General features: G+C 35.4%; 1 protein-coding gene across 1 annotated transcript in view; it reads left to right on the forward strand.

The window, feature by feature from the left end:
- The window catches only part of LOC6051233, a 182660-nt gene that overhangs the window by 114768 nt on the left and 44652 nt on the right, over window positions 1–23240 (forward strand). The window contains exons 3-4 of the mRNA XM_038253168.1: window positions 19440–20473; window positions 21885–22623. Coding sequence (XP_038109096.1) covers window positions 19440–20473; window positions 21885–22623 — 1773 coding nt within the window. The remainder of the gene's footprint in view (window positions 1–19439; window positions 20474–21884; window positions 22624–23240) is intronic.

The following is a 23240-nucleotide window of genomic DNA, read 5'->3' on the forward strand; positions in this document are numbered from 1 at the left end:
TCCTGTCTGTGTGGCAGCCCGACCACAAATACACACTCACACACACATTGTAGGACACTGAATGGCCTTTTCATTGAACACTACGAGCATACAGTAGTCCTTTTGTGTGAAACTACAATGTTTAATCAATCGCTAGTGCAACACACACACATACATTAGCACACACACACATGTTCAAACTATCCAATATCTGTTCCATGTTGTGAAGTCCCTTGGTTGGTTGGGTCCAGCAGCCAGGTTCAAGTGTCATAGACAACAACGAAATCAATAGCAGCAGGAAGAACTGTCGAAAAAATTCTGAGCAAAAATGCAACTAATTTTTCTGTACATTTGGAAATATGTAATATGTTCATTATTCACACTAAATTTAAAATATGAATAATTTTGATTTTCACTTTTCCTAAAAAATCACTCGAAAAAAACACATAAACAACCACAAACGTAACCTTATTTTAGCCATAACACCATGTAAAAAACAAAAGTTTATACAACAAGTTGCAAAAAGTAGATTTTTCAGTATGACTCGAACATTTACCCAATGAGATTTACCGATTGCTGTGCTGAAGTGCTGAAAAAATAATAATTTGTAACTTTTTTTTGTTAATTTCCGTCAAGGTACACGTGCATAAACAATTTTATAAAAATGGAATCTGCAAAAGGAGGAAAATAAAAATAAATGTTTTATTAAATTTACAATAACTAAATAAGTTGGATCTTTCAATTGTTACTGGATAAAAATTTGGCATCTGGATGAAATAACGAATGCACAAGAATTTTCGTAATCATTTTGAATCTAAAATTCGAGAATTTTTTTATCAATCAAAACTTTATTATTTTATCTTGTAACGATTTGCTCTAATTCTCACTTTTTCCAAAAAGGGATATTTCTAAAATTTGAAAAAAAAAAATACTTAATGTTTTGATACGGCTGACGATAGGATTTAACGCAATTTTTTATGTTAAACATTTGCTCTCTTTCTCAAGAAAGGATTTTTGATATCGAGTTCATGAACCCAAATTCAGACAAACGGTTGATTAGGTATGTTAGTTTATTTGGTATTTTTAAAATTTTCCATCCCTTCTTCTTGGCCAAATTGGTTTAAAAAATCCTTGATAATATTAGCGTATTTGAGTGGTCGTATTTAAGCTCAACAATCCAAAAAATTATCAAAAATATTTTTGCACTGACTCGTTTGTCTGAAGGGAAATGTTTGCCAAGACTTGAGTTTGTCATGTCTGGACTGTTTTCATAAATGACTCCTTTATTTATAATTTCCAATCCTTATCAGGTATCAGGTATAAAACAGAAAATTTCGAAATTTTAGCTTATTCATTGATCTTTTCGAAATGATATTTTCTGGCAATAACGAGAATCGACAAATTTTTAGAATAGTATGAAAAGATGTTTTTTAAATCAACTATATCAAAATATAGCCAGATTCAAAATTTCATATTTAACCAAAAATGGATTTGGGAAAAAAACTTTAAACTCTCATTTGAATGCATTTTTTATTTTGAAGTTGGACTTATATAGTTGGCTAATCGAACCCTTTAGCTCAATTGTTTTTACTTAACCCTTTTAAACCTGAAAATTGAAATAAATTCGCAGCCTAATTTAGAAAAGTTTGATCATTGAGTCAGGCCTAAAAGGTTACAAATGAAAAGAAATATTAGAAAAATGTTGTGATAAAAAAAAACTTAAAAAAGTGATTACTTACGCGGAGAAAAATTGGTTCCCAAAATCTTGAACAAACGTTCATGAAATTGGTGCTTTTGAAAATCGTACCATGGAAATTGAACACTTTGTTAATGGTTTCCATTTTCATGAACGCATGTTAAAGATTCTTCGAACTAATTTTTCACCGTGTAGAATGTTAAAAAAAAAACATTCTAAAAATAAAACCAGATCACTTTTTGAAAAAGAAAACAAACTGTTTTTTTTGTTTAAAAATTATTAAAGGTCGTTTATCCATGTGCTGCAACAGTTATTTTTAAAAGTTCTTGTTAACCCCCGCTCCCCCCTTCAAAATCGTCTAGAAAAATCAGGGGGACTTAAAAATTTCAATCAGCTGGAATAAATTTAAAATGCATCCCTTTGCGTTCTGAATCATGTTTTGAAGAATATTTGGGTTTATTCAAAAATCTTTTGGATATTTGTAAGTTTTCGATGTACAGTACCGAAAAAAGTTTTTTCACTTACATTTTTGTTTTCGTCAGGTCTCACATTTTTTTTGAAGACTAATGATTGCAATACAACTTAACTAGTGTAAAATGCATTTTAAAGCACTTTTTTCATTCAAATGTTGACACTACGGCTCGTTATTGATTTTTTTATATTTATCAAAATTTAATCAGGTAGTTGAAAATGGCATACATTACAACATCGTTTAGGATTTGATCTAAAAAACACCTTTAATAAATATCGCAAACATGATGTATCTGGGTAAATTCAAAGTATGAACTTTTCCCCAAATATATTTCAAATGCAAACACAATTAAAGCTATTCAAATTGACGTAAACAGTGAATAAGAACCAAAAAAGAAAAAAGCTTTCATAATAATCATTTGACATTTTAACGTATAACGAGTTTAACGATTCACTTTGTGTATTTAAAGCCAATTTTTTATTGGGAATTTGTAGCGTGCAGGAAAATTCAATTTTTTATATTTGAACGAACCCATATTCTATCGGTGTGAGTATATTTATTTCTGCAATATTGATCCTTGCACTGTAACTTGGATTTGGCCCGGACTTTTCTCTCGCACTTTTGACAACAAGAATTCGAAAAACTAGGCAACCAGCAGTTGTTTATTTACATTTCCAGTCGCAGCTTCCACCAAACTAGACATTCGCACTTTGAAATTGCGATTGACACCGGCTCGCTTAGATCATTTTTCGAGAAAATTAAAATTTCCTAAGCCAGTTTGACATGTTGCAATAGTGCGATCGATAGCAATCGTTTAGTGCGAAGTCCAAGTTAGTGAGAATTGCGCAATAACTTTCCTTAATTCAGCAAGTAAACTCTATGTAATTTTAAGAATTAATATCTTCAAAGATTAAATTAGTTTCTATTTTATCTAACATTAGTTCAAGTTGTCAGTCAACATAATGGAATTGATTAAACTGCTTTTGAAGCCACAATAAAAAAAAAACGCTTTTGACATTTTCATAATTTGTTGACAATTGCAATGCATTGGTTTACTTTATTGTGCTTATTTTTGTTTATTTTGAGTTATCTATTTAATTATACATTTATTTATCTTTCTGAATAAAACAAAATAAACAATTTTCGATGATTTTTCGGATGAAAAAAAAATCATGTTTTTGGTAATGTTTCAGATTGGATTTCGATAAATAATTTCGAAGAAAACTGAAGATAGTCTTATCCATCAGATTTTTTTTGGCGAAAAACAATTGCGTTTAAAGGTCGTGTTTCCGAAAGCAGGATTATAGTGTAGTTAAAGATCAAAAAATGGAAAAAGTTTAAAAAAATCGTTTTTTTCTGCATTTTTAATACGCCATAAAATTGGGCCCTTTTGACACCAAATTTGTAATCAATACCATTTCAGACTGAAAATTTATGAATGCCTCTTTTTTCTAATTTTAAAAACTGAACGTGGTGTAACGTCCCATCGTCACGAGATACTGAAACATGGACCTTGGAGTTTAGCCAACTGTGTTTTTTAGTAAAAGAGTTTTGTTGTGGTGTTTTTTCATGTAACCACTTTTTGATGAACTTCACGTATAAAAACACGAACACCGATTCGACACAGAATCACTTTATTACGTACAGAGTAATTGCACGATAGTAGCTTCATTTTGTATGACGATCCCATAACTATTCTCCCTCCATATCTCTATCACTCTGTGGTCATACCATCATTATCCGCTCCAGCAGCAGCAGCAGCAGCAGCAAGTGCACCATCATTCCCCGGGTTTAAGGGGTTCGGGTTTACGCTTATCTGCAAATCAGAACTCATGTTACAGATTTATTGCACGGCGTGGTGGCGGCAGCAGCATCGACCACCAGCAGCCAACAGTCGAGAGCCATAAACAAGCACATAATCACTATCGATACTCACGTGGCAAGTTGCAGAGTGGGTGGTGGGTGGGTGGAAAACCACACTGCTTCTGCTGCTGCTGCTGGTGGTGTGTGTCCTGATGGCACGGTTGACTGCAAGTGGCGGTGGAGTGCAGTTTCGTAACCAATCCGATGCAATCGGAGTAGGTTTGGGAAGGGGGGAGGGTTGGACATATCCTTTCTAACCCGGAAGAGTGGGGTAGGGTAATAGTTTACAAATTTGATCTGATAAACAAATTGATGTTATTTGTAACATTAAAGAAAAATGTCTTTTCCATAACATCCCAGCTAGGATGGCACATCATCGGCAAATGGTATTTTTAACTGAATTTTTTGATAAAAAAAGCATATAACCCTTTCCCACAACCGGCACCCAATCCAGGCACCCTCATATCCGGAGTCCGTGAGTCAGCAAGTGGAAACTTCACTTCGATGACTGGCACTGCTGGAATACCCGGCTCGCCCGCGCGCCAGTTCGAACCTTTTCAGCGCGCGCGAGTTACACGTCCTCCTTCTCCCCTTTTTGACGCTAAAGTTGGCTGGCTGTTTTTACATAATCCTGCAAACAGTGTAGCCCAGCTAGCTGAAAGAACATGATGGTAGTGCACGGAAGCATAAACCACCATCATCAGGCTGGACTTGCTGCACTGTAGCTATTTCACTCTGGTGCAAAACCTGTACACTTGTATAGAGCAATTTCCAGTGCTTCCGGTGTTGGGGGTGTAAAGACAGAGTTTGACACATAGTGGCAACTAAAGTATATGAAAATTTTGATATTCTCTTGTAATAAAATTATGGAAATGTTCATGTTTATTACAGAAAAAAAACAGTAATAACCGACCACGCCCAACAAAATTTCATGATTTCATGGAAGCATGAAGTATGGGGTCCCCAGAAACAAATCGAAATATTTTTCAAAAATTAAAGGTGCACGTGTTTCTGGGGACCTCAAACTTCATGCTTCCCCTCGAGTTGATCTTGCGCAGTCATTTTTGTTATTTTTTGTTGATCGTTGTGTGATGAATATGCCATTGAATTTAAGTCATGGACTTATCGGACCAAAAGTTTACGAGGTATCGTCAGTTGAAAATTACAGGCATATTAGGTGTCATACAGAGAAATTAATTTTCATCGATTTGAATTCTTTGTAAGGCTTTGTGTATTTCATGAACAAATTGTTCAATTTTCAAAGTTTCAAGGGGAAATTTTCAAGTTTTTTTTTAATCTTAAAAAACTTAAAAAAACGAAAATTTGTTCATAACAGATAGCAATAACATAAAAACGTGACATTTTATGGCGTCATCCATAAAATATGTCCCGCAAAAATCGGCCTAAATTTCGTATGAAACATGTCTGAAAATATTTTAATCGGGTTTCTTGGGAAATTTTACGTTTTATACTTTTTTCGGGTCTCCTTTTTTCGTTTTGAATTGCTGTATATACTTTAATAGTTTTGATACCTTTTGTGGTATTTTTTTATCATTAAAGATATGTACCTCCCCTTTTTTTTTTTTTTTTTTTATTGAATTAGAGAGATTTTACACTTGTGTGCATTCATCTCTTGAAAAGGTCTTCATTTCATCGCTTAATATTAGCACTTTTTAATTTTCTTTTTCTTCCTGCTGCTATCGGGTCCACACATCGTGTTATTCATCATTGTTGATCCTTGATTTGTTGACGGCTGCGGCCGTCTCTCACCAGACTGGCTGGGAGTTCGTTAAATGAGTGCACTTAGGTTGGCTTCGTTGAAAAATTGCAGAATATTTTTTGCTGCTTCATCATCATCGGCCAATGCTTCTCGGACATTTGGTGGTATATTATTTTTTTTTCGCTCTGGTTCGTAACCGATGCAGTCAGCAATTATGTGTTTAATTGTGACTGGTTGGTAGCACCTGGGGCATTTGGGGGCTTCTTCTTTTCTAGCAGGTATTTGTGTGTTAATTTAGTGTGTCCAATTCTTAATCTGGTTAGGGTTACTTCGTTTTTTCTATTTTGATATATGATTTTGGAGTAGGGTTTTATGGTATTTTTAATTTCTCTGAGTTTGTTGTTTGTTGTATTGTGCCATTCGTTTTGTGCTTGGTTCCATATAGCGTTTTTCACTATTTTTTTAATTTCTTCGAAAAGTAATTCAGGTTCACTAATATTTAGCTGAAGTGCGTTTTTTGCTTCTCGGTCTGCTTTTTCATTGCCAGGGATTCCAATGTGGCTTGGGATCCACATAAAAATGACTGAGCTCCCTTTGGCTTCTATTTCTTTGTTTAGTAGTTGGACTTTATCTTTGAGTTTGTTGTTTATTCGATTTTTTTGGATGTTTAAGATTACGCTCAGTGAGTCAGAGCAGATAACGTATTCTTTGATTGAATTTTGGTTTTTGATAATTGTCAAGGCAGTGATTACTGCTAAGTACTCTGCGTGAAAAATTGAGCAAGCTCCATTCATTCTTTTTTTTATGACTGACTGGTTATGACAAACACTATAGCCGGTTCTGTTATTCATCTTTGAGCCGTCCGTGTAGATTATATCACTGAATTTGTATTTCTTATTCTTTCTCTCGTAGAAGGTTGCTAGTAGTTCTTCATTTGTTACACCTTGTTTATTTTTGTTAATTAGTGTATTGTCCGATCTAATTTTTTTTTTCTCCCACGGAGGGCATTTTGGTGTTTGAAAAATTGTAGACGGAGGCAGCTGTAGTTTTAGTTTTTCCATAATATTTTCAACTCTGTGTTTTATTGTGTTTGGTTTCTGGGCTTGTTGCTCATTCCATAGTTCCCCGGAGCTATCGGTTTCGGTGCTTTCTGGACTATGTTCACTTTCCATGTTTTTTTCATTTGGGTTTTCTGTTTTTTTGTGAAATATTACTGTCCTTTGATTCAGCATTTTTTTAATATTTATTAACCCGAGTTCTGCGAGCATGCTTTGTATTGGGCTTGTGTGGAAGGCACCCGATATGATTCTCATCCCTATGTTTTGAACTTTTTGAAGTTTCTCAATATGTTTTTCGCTGGCCGCTGATAGTAATGGGGCAGCGTAAAGAATTTTTTCCATAACTGTTGCTTGGAAAATTTTGAGGAGGGTTGCTCTGTCTCCTCCCCATACTTGATTCGCTACACATTTGAGGTAGTTTAATCTTTGTTTGCAGGCAGCTACTGTTGTTTCGATATGTTTATTGTAGCTTAGTGTTTGATCTAGTATGACACCTAGGCATTTGTGGTGCTTTACCTGTGGTATTTCTTGGTTGTTTAATTTTATCTTGTGATTTGTGTCTGTTTTTTTAGTTCGGGGGCTTTTGAATATAATTGAGGCGCTTTTTTCTGCTGATATTTGAAAGCCTGTTTCCTGTTCCCATTTTTCTATTTTTTGCAGTGCTTTTTGGATTATTTTGGCTGTTTCTCTGCTGTTTGCTCCTGTGGCAACGATCGTTACATCATCTGCGTAAATAAGTGTTTGTACTGAGTCGTCCATTGCTTCCACGATTGTGTTTATTGCTATTAAGAATAGTGTCACACTGAGTACTGATCCCTGGCATAGTCCTGTTTCCATTGTTTTTGTTTCAGACTTTTCTCCATTTGCTCTTACTCTGAAAGTTTTTTTTCTGAGAATTTCCTGAATGTATTTTGTCATTTTACCTCCAATTTTCCATTTAATTAGTTTGTCAAGAACTAAGTTTCTCCACGTGGTATCATATGCTTTTTTGATGTCAAGGAACACTGCTTGGGTACATAATTTTTTGCTCATTCCGCATCTGACATGATTTTCAAGTTGTGCCATGTAGTTTGTTGTTGATTTTCCTTTGCGGAAAGCATATTGGTGTTGGTATAGCAAATTTCTGTTCTCAAGGATGTGGATTAGTCTGTTATTTACCATTCTTTCAAATATTTTGCCCAGGCAGCTGTTAAGATAGATGGGTCTGTAATTGCAGGCGTTATTTTGGTCCCCTTTTCCTTTATAGATTGGTACTACGGTGGCTTCCCTCCATAGTTCAGGATACTCTGACAGGTTCCACAGTTTATTGTATGCTTTGAGTAGTAGTTGTTTACAGTCTTGTGGTAAATACTTGATCATATCGTAGTGTATTTCATCTGGGCCTGGTGATGATCCTTTTGTGCTTTCCAGTGCATCTTCAAGTTCTACTATTGAGTAATTCTGATTATATGCTGAGTCATCGTGTGGGATATTTATTGGTTTCGTTTCTTTGGTTTTTTTGTAGTTCTGGAAGGGTATGCTGTAGTTTCGATCACTCGAGATTTTTCAAATGTGTTTGCAAGTGCATTGGCTATTTCCGTGTTTTGTTTCTTGATATCTCCTTCATACTTTATTTGTTTAATGTGTGAATTATTACTTTTTCCTTGTATTTTTCTATAATTGGACCACATATCTTTTATTGATGTGTTTACATTGAAGCTTTCCACAAACTTTTTCCAGGATTTTTGTTGGGCCTCACCCATTATTTTCCTGGCTTCGTTTTTTTTTGTTTTGAAAATCCATTCGAAGTGAGGATCCAATTTCATCGTTTTTTGCTTTTTTGAGCGCTCTCAGAGCTTTTCTTCTCATTTTGATGGCTTTGGCTACCTCTTCATTCCACCACGGTACTTTTTTTCTGTTGTTGTTATTTTTCGTATTTTTTGTCTTCGGTATACTGCTTTCAGCTGCTTTTATTATTTTATTTGTTATTTCTCTGATTTGTTCTTGCGGGTCATCGATTTCATCAAAATTTATTGTGTTTTGGTAGGTTTCCCAATTTGCTTCCTCCATTATCCATCTGCTTACTTTTGCAGGTTCTTGGAATTGATTAATGTTAATCGATGCTATCACTGGGAAGTGGTCGCTTCCGTGATTATCTTCTTTAACATTGATCACGAGATCTCCAGTTAAGTTTTGGGAGCACAGTACTAGGTCTAGTATAGATTTGCATCCCGATGAGTTACTAATATAGGTTATTTCCTCGTCATTTATTATGGTTAGATTGTTTTCTTCCATTATTTCTTCGATAATTTTGCCTCTTTGGCTCGTTTTGTCGGATCCCCATATTTGGTTATGGGCATTGAAGTCGCCCATTAAAATATAGGGTTCAGGTACTTGTACTAGTAGATCTTGTATGTGTGCTTTTTCGATTTTTTGTCCGGTGGTATATAAGTGTTAATGATGTTTATATTAATTGGAGATTTGACATGAATTGCTATAGCTTCTATATCATCCGATGTTGTGATATCTATTTGCTGAAAATGTAAGTTTTTATTTATACCTACAATCACACCTCCTGCTGCTCTGGTTCCATAATTTCTTTTTTTGTGGATCGTATTGTAACCACTAATTTTACTTTGTTCTTCCGTTTTACACATCGTTTCTTGGAGGCATATTATTGCTGGTTCTTCCTCTTTGATTAGTATTGCCAGATCCTGTCGACTTGTATTTATTCCTTGTATATTCCATGATATGATTTTATCTGCTGTGATATTATTTGTATGTTGTGTTGTCATATTGTTATGTTATTTTAAATTGATTCGTCATCCTCTTGGTCTGATAAAACCAACCTTTTGGTTTTTTTATCTTTTTTTTGTTTTCTTGGTGGTGATAGTATGATTTGGTTATTAGAATTAACCATTTCGATATTCATTTCTTCCATTTCTAATTGAAGGCTCAAGTTTTTTTGGGTCAACTGACTGTTTTCTAGATTTAATTTTTGGTATTCCAATTCCTTTATCTTCGCGTCTTCCTTAAGTTTGTCTGTTTCTTCCTTAAGCTGATTTAACTTTTGTTGCAGCTCTTCATTCAATGCTTTGAGGATTTTAATATTTTCCTTCAGCTCTTTGATTTCTTTGTCCGTGTCCTGACTTGGTTGTTGGAGATTTTTTTTCAGTACCTTTGCATAATTTGTCGCGTTTTCTTTTTCAACTATTGCTTTGGCTTCCTTAAATGAAATACCATTATCGATTTTTACCTTAACCACTTTGTTCTCCTGAATTTTTATTGGGCATTTTTTATCAAAGGTGTGGTGAGGGTTATTGCACGCCGCACACTTCAGTTCTCCGGTACATGGGCCTTCGTGATGTTCTTCGCTACACTTTGCGCAAACTTTGCTTTTTTTTACAGTTCACAGTTGCATGGCCGAAGGCCAGACAGTTGAAGCAGCGGAATGGACTTGGGTAATATGCGCGAGTTTTAATCAGATTGAACGCGACTTTAATTTCACTTAGTGGATTGGGGGAGTTGTAGGTCACCAAGAACGAGCTTGTTGGAACCTCTCTGCCCTCCACTTTTTTGGTGAATCTTTTCACTTTTTCGATGTTCTTGTGGGTTTTCTTAAGTTCATCCAAAATCCCTTCATCAGACAAGCCTTTGAGCTCGTAGGATGAAAAGATGTTTCTCGATTTATTTTTTGTCGGGTGTTCAGTAATGATGACGTTTAGCCCATCTTGTAGATGCCTCAGGTTCAGCAGGCTAGTTGCCTGCTTATCCGTCTTACATTCCACATGATAAGTACCATCCCTTTGGAGTTTCATGCTTTTCAGCTCTCCAGCATGGTCTTTTAGATGCTTACCAATGATAAATGGCGAGATATCATTCATATTCATCTTTTGTTGGTCGATCTGGTCATTCCTTTCGATAATTAATATTTTGCCCCTCGTTGGGGGGCCCCATGGTGATGTGCCCCCGTCAGGGGCCATTTCGCGGTTTACGGTTTCACTATGCACTTAGTCTGTTCACTCGTTTGGTTTAATTTTGCTAACGTTCGCACTTTGATGGGCAACGCAGTCCACTTTTACGCTGCTTATATATTTTAGCTGATCCGGTAAACACAACTGTACTGGTCGGAGGCACTTTGTGGACTGACCTCCCCTTTTGTCTACTTTTTAAAACTCCCTTCCCCTCCCCCTAAGAGCGTACGTGTTTGTGGATGATGCTTGTTAAAAAATAAAGTACTTTTCGATTAAAAATTCGATTTTGCTGCAAAAATAATGATATCATATCTTTTTAGACCCCTAAAATAAATCGAAAAGAATCTAAAATTTATAAAATACGTAATGGAGAAATTCTACTTTTAGTGATAAAAAGTTAAATAAAAAATTGGATTTCTTTTCGTGTACCTATTTTTTTGTTGAGTCCTGTCGAAGATACCAAATAGATCAGAAAATATCTCTGCTCAAGAAACAGAATTTCAAAAATTTACATACCCATTAAGTATAACTAGCTTCCGAAATTGTATGCAGTGTGGAGAAATTAATTATGCAAAATTACATAGGGAATAGGGAATGCTTGGACAAAGTTTCATTCAAATTAAAAAAATACAAAGAAAAGTCGATTTTCGAAATCGTAAATTTTGGCTGATTTTAGAGTGACGAACTTTATGTTTGTAGCCTTGCCTAATATTTCAAAAGGTCGTATGAATCATTAAAATGACATTTGATGTGTCTGGATCAAATTGTCTGTGTCTTAAAAATATTCAAATCGTATTTGAATATATCTAGATTCTGCAAAATAAAATCTTATGATTTTTTTGAAATATTTATTTTTGTTTTGGAACATATTAATTTAGTAGAATCACCCCTAATGGCCAAATTGAAATAAATACTTGTCAAACATTTTAGGTCGACGAAAATTTCTAACCAAATTTTGGGATATTTTGAAATGTTGAGGTAAAACTTTTATATTGTGTAAAAAAGAACATGGTGAAAATTAACAATTTAATATTTCAATCATGAAAATGTTTGAACTAGGTGTGCTTATTTTATTTAAATTTTTTGTCCTTCTACTCTGATCGAATTCATAATAAGAAAGGAGGCAAACACATCAAATTTGAAATCTTTATAAAAAATGAAACAAGATGTATCATATAATCTATATATATAAAAAATTTCGACGGTTTTGTTCGAACGCGAATCAATTCAACACGGAATGTAGGATCGAGACGCTCTTTGTTGCGTTAGGATAGTGTAAACACAAGGAAGGTTTATATGCTAAAAAATTGCCACTTTGGCCACTCTGGGACCGATTCCGGAACATTAGCAGATTGTATGGGAAAAGTTGCGTAAAATCAAATTTTGATCATAGGAGGCTAAATAAGACAACAAGCTAAAAACGTCAAAAAACCAAAAAAGGGCAGGACGAAGTTTGCCGGGAAAAGCTTGTGCTTTATAAATTATTACAGTTAGCTATTGCAAAAAAAAAGAAATAAAATATAAATATAACAGTTAATTTACGAAACAAAGTTTAATCATTAGTGTTCTGATTGCATTTCTGTAGTCCTAAAACTTTGTTAAAATTCTAATTGATTTGAATTTCAAAAATAATTGTTATTCAATGTTTAAATACACGGCGAGTAAGAAGGGGATTATTATGCATCGCATTCGCTAGAGATGGTGATCTTAGCGGGTTGCAGACTGGATTTCGTCATGTATGTGTGATAATTGAAGTTTTGGGCAAAATTGCATGGCGCGACGCCTATCTTTTCTGCTGAGAACTTTTTTTTTTTAAATTTGAAGGCCTGTACGGAGCTCCATAGTGCTTCAATTCAATGTTATATATACCAAACCATGCGCAAGGATCTGTGCTACACGCCAATGATGATGAAAATAAACGCTTCAGTGGCCAAATTGCCTCAAAAAGTTAAATTTTTGAAAAAATGTTTTTTTTCGGGTAAAATCACATTATAAATTCAAATGCAAAGCGCCAGCTCCTGTTAAGTTCAATCAAGCTCATATTTGGGATTTGAACTCAGTATGCCCATCGTAACCAGCCCCTTAATGACCGCCAAAATGTAATTTTTGTTACATCCTGCTGAGTATGATCGTAGTAGCTGTTTATAACAGAAATGAGATAAATATCGAAGAATTTTGAAAATTGGCAGAAATTTCCCCACTAAAATAGACATAACTTTACTGAAAATGGATAAAATGTCATTCTTTTTTCTGCAAAATTGTTCTTTATTTTGTGTTCAACAATGCTACAACATTAGTTTTTGAATTCAGACCTGACAGTTTATCTACCAAAGCAAATTGATTTTTTTTAATAACACTATTTTACACCTCCTAATGACGCTGGGACTTAAGTAATGGATCGATTTAAGGTGTACTATGTCAGGAATATATTTTGGGAACTAAGAATTGATATCTTGAAGAAAATGTTCAGAGTTAGGCCGAGATTTTAGACGTATTTTTTTAAGTTTTAGGTGATATATTAGGGTTTTTAACTTCAAATCTAGATAAAATCAGTTTTCACCAACAGAATATTTTGGGAATCGATTTTTCTGACTCAGAATAGTCCCCCGAATTCCGAGGTGCATGAAAGTTGCATAAAAATCCCCTTCTTACCCACCGTGTAAATAATCATAATCACATGTAAAATTTTTCATAATTCAAAATAAAGTTCAAAAAATAAGGAATCGGAAAAAAAGTTACCCCAACTCCTCTCTGATTTGCGTGAAAATTTGTCCTAAGGGGCCCTAATCAGAAACCGTGAAGAGATAGAAATTTTGTGTCAAAGGGCTTTTGTTTAAAATTGGACGTCCGATTTGATGGCGTAGGTACTCAAAATTCTGTAAAAATCGCTGCCATTTCCCGTTGCTCAAATGTTATAAATCGTGAAACATGTCATTTTATGAGAAATTCAATGTACTTTTCGAATATGAAATAACCCAGAACGGTATTTTTTTCATTTAGAACAAAAAAAAACTTTTAAAATTACGTGGTTTTTGAAACATTGCAGGTTTTTTTAGAGTGTAAAAATGTTCAATAAAGTTGTAGAGCAGACAAAACAAAAAAATATTTATAAACATAAGGAGTTTGTATGTATTCTTCACGAGTTATCAGAATTTTAAAAAATGGTTTTTTGAAAAATTGATGAATTTTCTCATTTTTGGCCACTTTTTCGAATGTTTAACCCTTAAAACTGAATCGTGTGCTTCTGAAAGTATTTTTTTTTCGAAAAGTTCAGCTAATTTTGCATAAGAATGACCCTTTTGACTATTGTTGTGACTCGTGCATTGCTAGAATCAGAAAAAAATAAAAATAAAATATTTATGTAAACTTTTGATCTTATAGCAATTGTCTATTTTCTTTGCCCTTTTGATTAAAAGTAGTTTCCTAAGGCTACTTCAAACATCGCATTATTTATGGTTGCAATGTTTTAAAACTTGTTAAAATAAATAGATTTTGAAAAATATTCTCAAACTTTTGCGATCTGATTCAACCTCAAACATTTTAACGACTCTCGTAAATTTCTTTCATTTCATGATATCACTCTGACTTCCACAATTGGTAGCCCATTTCTTTCGCACCTGTTTTGCGGGAACGAGGTGTGTCGATATCTAAGCTCATGAAAAAATAATCAAACTCCCGCCCAGCCAGGTACTTAAAGATTCATCCTCTTCGTTGCTATCTGTTGTGAGGTCGAGTGGGGCTGTCGAGTTTGCACTTGCTTCCCCACTGCCCAATTGCTCCACAACTCCCCTCCGAGTAATCCACCCATCAGACAGTACACTTTATTACCCCGGCCCAAATTGCTCATATCGAATTCAAAGTTAAACATTGTTATGGGAATACGATACCGTTGAAGGTTTGGAGAGCTCGTGCCGGTCGTACTCAACCAAATAAAACCGCTTTCACTGGTCGAGCTTCGGAGGAGAGGAGGGTGGTGGGAGTGGGTGTTAAGTTTACTTTCACCCCCTCCCAACCATCATTAGGATCATCATCACCGCCGTTATCATCATCGACATAACGGGAAGCTTTCAGGGTGGTGTGTGGGTGGTGAAATGCAAAAAGGCAAAAAGCAAATGGCAACAAAGCAAAAAAAAAATCCATTGCCTTTGGGTGGAAAAACCAGGAAGCAAACCTTCCAACACCCCCTCGGTTCAGGGTGGGGGGTGGCATCGCATGCCTGAGCATACAATTACCATTCTTGCTTTTGTCTGGTGATGCTATTACAGGATGGGAGGGTTAGTGGGGGGTGGCCACCTCCGGATGCCACTGCTTCACACCGTTGGTAAAGTTGGTTGGATGGAACTGGCACAGGAAGAGTTGGCAAAAGGGTTGCTGCTAATATGCACCGGAAGATGGTGGCGTAACACATTGCATAAAAGTTTAAAGCTAAATATCACGGCACTTGGGCTCTGGCGCGACCTGGTCTGAAGGGGGGTGGTACCGTGCAATATAGTGCACTAGGAGGTCTTTTAGAAGCTTTTTTCTAAATTAGATGATATTATTTCAACTGAATTTTGTTTAAGTATTTTTTGAAATTCAATAATTTTATTTATTTATTTCTGATCCTTCTAATTTTAAGCATTATTTGTTTTATCCACTAATGTGCCTAGCTCCTCGATGAAGGTGAGGCAAATATATGGGCGTTTTGAAAATACGCACGGAAAGGGGATCCATCGCCAAATCGCGATAAAGTTCGCTAAAACAAGCGAAAAATGTCGCTAATTTCTCAGCCTGCACAAAAATTACCTAGAATCGCTAATTTTTTTCGCTGGTTTGGAAACCGATGAAATTCTACCAAATCAGTGAAAAAAAAACACTGGTTTGGTGAAAAATGTCGCTGTTTGGGGGATCAGTTTTGCTAGAATCAGAAAATTTTCTCGCTGGTTTGGAAAAAGCGGCAGGGCACCAAAATCAACCAGGAGATTATTGTACTGGTTTTGGGAAACAATTCGCTGGTCCAGCGGATTTCTTCACTGGACCAGTATTCTTTTACGCTGGATCAGCGTTTTCTATCGCTGACGTCCGGGTTTTTTGTTCCGGCGGCAGCAGCTCGTACCAAAATCAACCAGGAGATTATTCTACTGGTTTCGGCGAAAAATCCGCTGGTTCAGCGAATGTTTCCACTGGACCAGTGTTTTTTTGCTCTGGATCAGCGTTTTTTATCACCGACGTTTGTTTTTTTTGTTTTGGCGGCAGAAGCCTATGCCAAAATAAACCAGAGGATTTGAGAACCAGAGATTAACTGGAACAATCGTCAGAAAAGATTTCGCAGTAACGGAAGCAGAATTAAAAGAAAGTCCAGCCAGGTTGTACTTACTTGCCACAGCACAAACTGTTCCGCGGCCATGGTCAAGTTCCTCGCCTACGATTCTTGCTGCCACCTGCGACAATTTGTGCACTCATCTATGCAGCAGTACAAATACATCTCCAGCTTCACTGCACCGTATTTTTCTGCTGCGAGAACTTTATGGAAACGTGCTTCTTTTCATTGAAAAGAACCATCACCTGTTGAGTATGTATTTTAATTTTGAACACTTGATGCAGAACTTTTTCATGCTTTTTTGTTTTGAAAAAATCCCTAAAGCAATTCGATTGCCACAAATCGCTTCCAAACGTGAACAATAACAAACATTTATGACGACTGTCGGAAGGATGTGTATCAAACCAGCGAAAACTTTCGCTGGAAAAGAAACCGTTTCGGAAATAACAAACCAGCGAAACCAAGTTGCTGGATTTGATTTCGCGCAGCCACCTTTTTCAGCGAAAAATTTCGCTGGTTTAGAGAAAAATTTCGCTGATATCAGCAAAACCAACCCAGCAAAATTCGGTTGCTGGTTTGGCGATCGATCCCCTTTCCGTGCGTCTTTTACGAACTGTTTCATGATGGTGATATTACCTAAATTCAGACTGAAACAATGGAATGGCGCAGAAAAAAGTGGTTTATTTTTATATTTTTAATGGTTAATGATACAAGATATAATACTTCCGTGATAAAATTTTCCAATTCACACTCTGATGTCCCATTGAAAAAAATCCTTTGCTATTTGCTAATTGCTATTTGCATTTATCGTGTTTGTTTTTGTTTCCTTTGCCCCAAATGGTCATCTTCCTCCATTCTCCCCTTATTCAGCCTGTTCTATATCCTACATTCTGATTGTCATATTTTGCCAGTAACTAGTTCTATATTTTGGATGTATTTCTCATTTTTGATATAGCATTATAAAAAAGCCTTCGAGATACCTGAAAAATGACATATTTCGAAACATTGTTAAACCAAGTCAAATAAACAAACCATCTGTTTTTAAAAAGAAAATATCCAATGCTTTTTGGATTTTGAGAATTGGCTGAAAATTGATTTTCAGTAAATTTTTAAATCAATGCGTTAAGGTTAGGTTGAAAAGGGTTCATTTATTATGAATTCCTGATATTTTCATGCTTAATCATTTCTCCCAATTTTGTTATCCTTTGCTTATACACGTAAACTTATCGATTCTTAATCAAAAACTTGTCAAATTCTTACACAGTTTAAAATAAACTTATTTTTTGATGGTGCAATACATGAATATTACCTCTTTTTCTATGTTAAATTTTTGTTTATAAACATCATATAAAAATGTAAATATGAAAATTATACATTTTCTGAGACAATATTTCTTACTTTCTGAGTCAAAATTTGTCCACACTCCTAGATGTAGAATTACCATGATTTTCTTATTGTGTGTGTGTGTCAATCAACCAAAAAAACGTTGCAAGCAATTGAAAAACACACTTCTTTTGCATGTAATTTTACTCAAATCGCAATAATACAGACAACATTTCGATTAACTTTTTTGTGTGAGAATAATGCATATTAAAAATATCATTAAAAAAAATCGTTCAAAAAACTGTTGTTCAAAAATTCATCAAAATTTCATAAGTTCACCAAAGTTTCCACTCTGCATATAAACATATTTTATTAATCTTATTTGTTTTACAGAACCAAGCTCCATTAAAAATTATTTGAAATGTCTAAACACGTAAAATATATATTTTTTAAACTGAGAGTTCACATATCAACAGAAGTAATCGTAAACCTTTCTTTAAATTAATAACAAATCCAATTAAGCATTTGTGTTTGCTGACGTCTTAAAAATTTCTAATATTAAATGTTAATTGAACGATTCTCTGACAAAACAGGAAATGGATTTTATTTGTATTTTTTTTTGGCTTAACTTTGTGGGGGCCTTCCCTATGTCCAAAGAAGCTTTTTTGTGTCATTGGTTCACCCATACAAGTCTCCATACAATTTCGGCAGCTGTCCATACTAAAATGGTACGTAAATATTCAAACAGCTGTAACTTTTGAGTGAATTTTCTGATCAATTTGGTGTCTTCGGCAAAGTTGTAGGTATTGTTGAGGACTGTTGGGAAAGAAATAGGTGCACGAAAAAAAAAAATCTTATTTTTTGATTAACTTTTTTTTTACAAAAGCTCAATTTCCCAAAATACGTATTTTTTTGATTTTCGAGATTTTTGATATGTTTTAGGGGACCAAAACCCGCAAATTTTGAGCCATAGAGAAGTATGGTCAAAAAATCTGCCGCCGAGTTAGAAATTTCATGCAAAAACAAATTTTGACCTAATTTTTTAATGCACAATTGAATTTGCAATCAAAAACTACTTTAAAAATTGTTTGATAAAGGGCTCCGATTTCAAGATATAGCCACCGAAAGTTTGATTTTAGCAAAATATTAGCAGTTTTTCGATTTTTAAAAATAGTGACCATGAGTGACCATTTCTGAAAATATTTTTTTAAGTTCAGAAAATTTGCTATGAAATTGTCCAAGAGACATTGAAGATTGCACCTCTGGTTGCTGAGATACAGCGGCTTAAAGAAAAAAAAAGGAAAATTGAAGTTTTCTAAGTCTCACCTAAACAACCCACCATGTTCTAATGTCGATATCTCAGCAACTAATGGTCCGATTTTCAATGTTAAAACATGAAACATTCTTGAAATTTTCCGATCTTTTCTATCTTCGAGCTTTCGAACTTTTAACATATTTTGAATGTTTTGTCCGAAAATTAAAAAATGACCGTCACAAATTCTTACAAATTGACCCAATCTTACCTACATACCCAAGGTTTAAAGCCTTGCAGCAATTTCATTTCACCCAAATCGATGAGCACAATCCCATTTTTACTGGAAACCCCAATGCAGATACCTCAACCAGCAGGTATTTTTTCCGAACAGAGCGTCGATTCGACGGTCGAGATTGCAGTGATCATAGCCGAGCTGAATAATTGATTAAACCGTATTTGCTGCCTGCTGCCTTGCTTACTGGTGGCCGAGATTGGTCGACCGAGGAGGGGATCCGAATCGGTTGGTCGGTCGGGTTCCGTAATTGGAACTGGCAGGGAAATTCATATTTGATGGCGGAAGCGGTTTTATCGTGAAGGTTGGAGGTGAATTCGTTAGAAACAAGGAACTGCGTGGTTTGAACAAAGAATTCTTTTGAAGAGGGGATTGGATGGATTGAACTAGGTTAAAGAGCGATTGTTAACGTAATCGCTGTGAATCGATGAAATGACATGTGGAATTACTATAATTGGGATATTACTTGGGGCAGGTCAGCTTGAATTTTCAACTAATTTTTTCTTTTATTCTTTCTAATTCCTTCCAGGTTTCTTCGCCGGTTACGACGTCGTCTCGACGTCATCGGCGGCCGCTTCCTCGCCAAACCACGAGGCGGCCGCCCTGGACCAGAGCCTCCGGCTGCTAGATGACGCTGAGCTGGAGATGCTCGGCATCCGACGCCCTCCCGGAAGGAGCGGCTCGACATACCATGAAACCGTCACCACCACCACCACTTCGTCCCCATCGTCGTCCCCCTCGTTGTCCCTATTCGCCCCAAGTAGAGGTAGCGCTAGGATAAACAATAATCGTAAGATAAATTTAGTGTCTTATACAGCGAATCTAGATAATATTTTAAATAGTCTCGAAGACGAGGATGAGGAGGAAGATCGGGAAGATCTGGAAGATGATCTGGACGATCTGGAGGAGGTCGTCAACCGGATCCCGGTCAGTGGTGCCAAACTGTACGAGCGAAACCACGAAGCGGCCAACGCGGTTCAACACCGACTATTAGTTAATCAAATTGTCCAAAAGTACTACCCCTCGAGGAACCACCGGCGCCATCGGAGGTCGTCCGCCCTGCGACGATCGGCGCGGAGTTCCGACTTAACGCCGGCTTCTTCTTCTACTTCTCCTTCGTCAACGCCAAAGCCACCGACGGAATCTATTGTAAAGCAACCTTCTTCTTCTTCCTCTTACCAAAACAACCAACACCACCAAAGTAGTAGCGTTAATTATAGAACAAGTGACGAACACGAACAACAACAAGACTCCGACAACTCCGACGACAAGCCGGAAACGGAGGGCGACGGGAAGAAGATGGCTGTGAAAAATGCGATTAGGAGTAATAATAGTGAGCATAATTTTGTAAGAAACGCGACGCTGGCTAATGCACAACATTCATCATCCGACAAGAGTCGACAAGGGGATGAGGAGGCCACAGATGTTGTGCCGGAAGTGGGCCAAGACCAACGGGAAGCTACGACCGCGACGGAGACTAATACATCAACCATGGGAGCAGTTACGGCGACGCAAGCGGTGAAGGTCGCCGAGGCTGCGACGACGGAACTGACAAAACCAGAGGTGAGTTGGTTCTCTGGAAAATCACAAAAAAATCAAAAATCGTGGAAATCGTGGAAAATACAAAAATACAAAAATACAAAAATACAAAAATACAAAAATACAAAAATACAAAAATACAAAAATACAAAAATACAAAAATACAAAAATACAAAAATACAAAAATACAAAAATACAAAAATACAAAAATACAAAAATACAAAAATACAAAATACAAAATACAAAAATACAAAAATACAAAAATACAAAATACAAAAACAAAAATACAAAAATACAAAAATACAAAAATACAAAAATACAAAAATACAAAAATACAAAAATACAAAAAATACAAAAATACAAAAATACAAAAATACAAAAATACAAAAATACAAAAATACAAAATACAAAAATACAAAAATACAAAAATACAAAATACAAAATACAAAATACAAAAATACAAAAATACAAAATACAAAAATACAAAATACAAAAATACAAAAATACAAAATACAAAAATACAAAAATACAAAATACAAAAATACAAAATACAAAAATACAAAATACAAAAATACAAAAATACAAAAATACAAAAATACAAAATACAAAAATACAAAAACAAAATACAAAAATACAAAATACAAAAATACAAAAATACAAAAATACAAAAATACAAAAATACAAAATACAAAATACAAAAATACAAAATACAAAAATACAAAATACAAAAATACAAAATACAAAAATACAAAAATACAAAATACAAAAATACAAAATACAAAAATACAAAATACAAAAATACAAAAATACAAAATACAAAATACAAAATACAAAAATACAAAATACAAAAATACAAAAATACAAAAATACAAAAATACAAAATACAAAAATACAAAAATACAAAAATACAAAAATACAAAAATACAAAATACAAAATACAAAAATACAAAAATACAAAATACAAAAATACAAAAATACAAAAATACAAAAATACAAAAATACAAAATACAAAAATACAAAATACAAAAATACAAAAATACAAATACAAAAATACAAAATACAAAAATACAAAAATACAAAAATACAAAAATACAAAAATACAAAAATACAAAATACAAAAATACAAAATACAAAATACAAAAATACAAAACAAAAATACAAAAATACAAAAATACAAAAATACAAAAATACAAAATACAAAAATACAAAAATACAAAAATACAAAAATACAAAAAATACAAAAATACAAAAATACAAAAATACAAAAATACAAAATACAAAAATACAAAAATACAAAAATACAAAAATACAAAAATACAAAAATACAAAAATACAAAAATACAAAAATACAAAAATACAAAAATACAAAAATACAAAAAATTAAGGAGTTCAAAAACTAAATTTTAAATTTCGAATTTTCTTCTTATCCTTCCAGAGAACTGCCCAGCAGGCAGCAGATGCCGACGCACACCGAACAATGACACCCCAGGAACAACAGCGGCCACAAACTAGCTATGGCAGCAGCAGCAGGGCCATTAATGTCGACAGTTTCAATTTGCTCGACGATAGCGTTTCCGTCAGCAACAGAAGCACCGGCAGCAAATCATCGTCGTCAACTGGCAACACTGCCGGCAAGGAAGACCCGCCCAAGCAGCAGCAGCATCACAGTAATAACATATTTGCGAGTGAAAACTTTGACGAGCAAATAATTTTCTTGAACGGCGGAGATCTGCTGGAGGCCAACAGTGTCGAGCAGTACGACCTGCGTCAGTTCGGGAAGGTCGAGCGGGACGTGAATCACGAGTTCATGGCGGACGAGCCGGTGGCACTGCCGTTGAGGCCCATTATCCGGGGTCCGTCGGATGAGCACTCGTCCGGGGAGGACAACATGGTCATCGTATACGCCGAGCAGCACGAGACGGCAACGCTGGCCTGCGAGGTGGACGCCGACATCACTTCGAGCGTGTGGCTCAAGGACGGCCAGATGGTGCATCTGATGGACAACAAAAAGTCACGGATGTCGGATGCGGACACGGTGCGGTTCGCGCGGGAGTCCCACGGGGGTATCACGATCTCCAATGTCATGATGGAGGACGACGGGGTGTGGCAGTGCGAGGCGGAGAACGCCCGGGGCTTCTTCTTCAACGGGCGGCCGATTAAGCTGGTGGTGTTGGGTGAGTAGTGGCTTTCGTTGTGTAAAATTTTATGATTTTCTTAAGAATTTTGACAAGTTTAAGGCATGAGCGAACATGATTTGGCCTTATCCAATTCTTTATAATCGTGATTCTCCGTGTACCATAGAGAAAAATGAGTTCCCAAAATCGTAAACAAGCGTTCATGAAATTGGAAATCACGAACAAAGTGTTCAAATTTCATGGTGCGTTGTTCAAACACCATGACACCATGACACGATGACCATGGAATTTGAACACTTTGTACGTAGTTCATATTTTCATGAACGCTTGTTCACGTTTTTTGGAACTTATTTTCCTCCGTGTACTATCACTAAAAATCAGCATTTTTTAACATTTTGATAAATAAACGTATGATGACTAACCAAAAAACCTCATCAAATCACGTTCAACTTTCTTCTTTTTCTCAAAACACTTTTCAAGAGAGAAAATAAAAACGAAATCTAATCGCCTCTCTTTATCCCAACTTCAATTTTGTTCGTATATCGAAATATTTCTCATCAACTGCCCGGCTCACGCTCCTCCCAATTCCCAAGACCACCAACACCCATCAACAAAGCAAGTCCAGTGCAAACAAGCTCGCCCAGTCACATCCGTTC

Source organism: Culex quinquefasciatus, chromosome 2, assembly GCF_015732765.1.
Source record: "Culex quinquefasciatus strain JHB chromosome 2, VPISU_Cqui_1.0_pri_paternal, whole genome shotgun sequence".
NCBI lineage: Eukaryota > Metazoa > Arthropoda > Insecta > Diptera > Culicidae > Culex > Culex quinquefasciatus.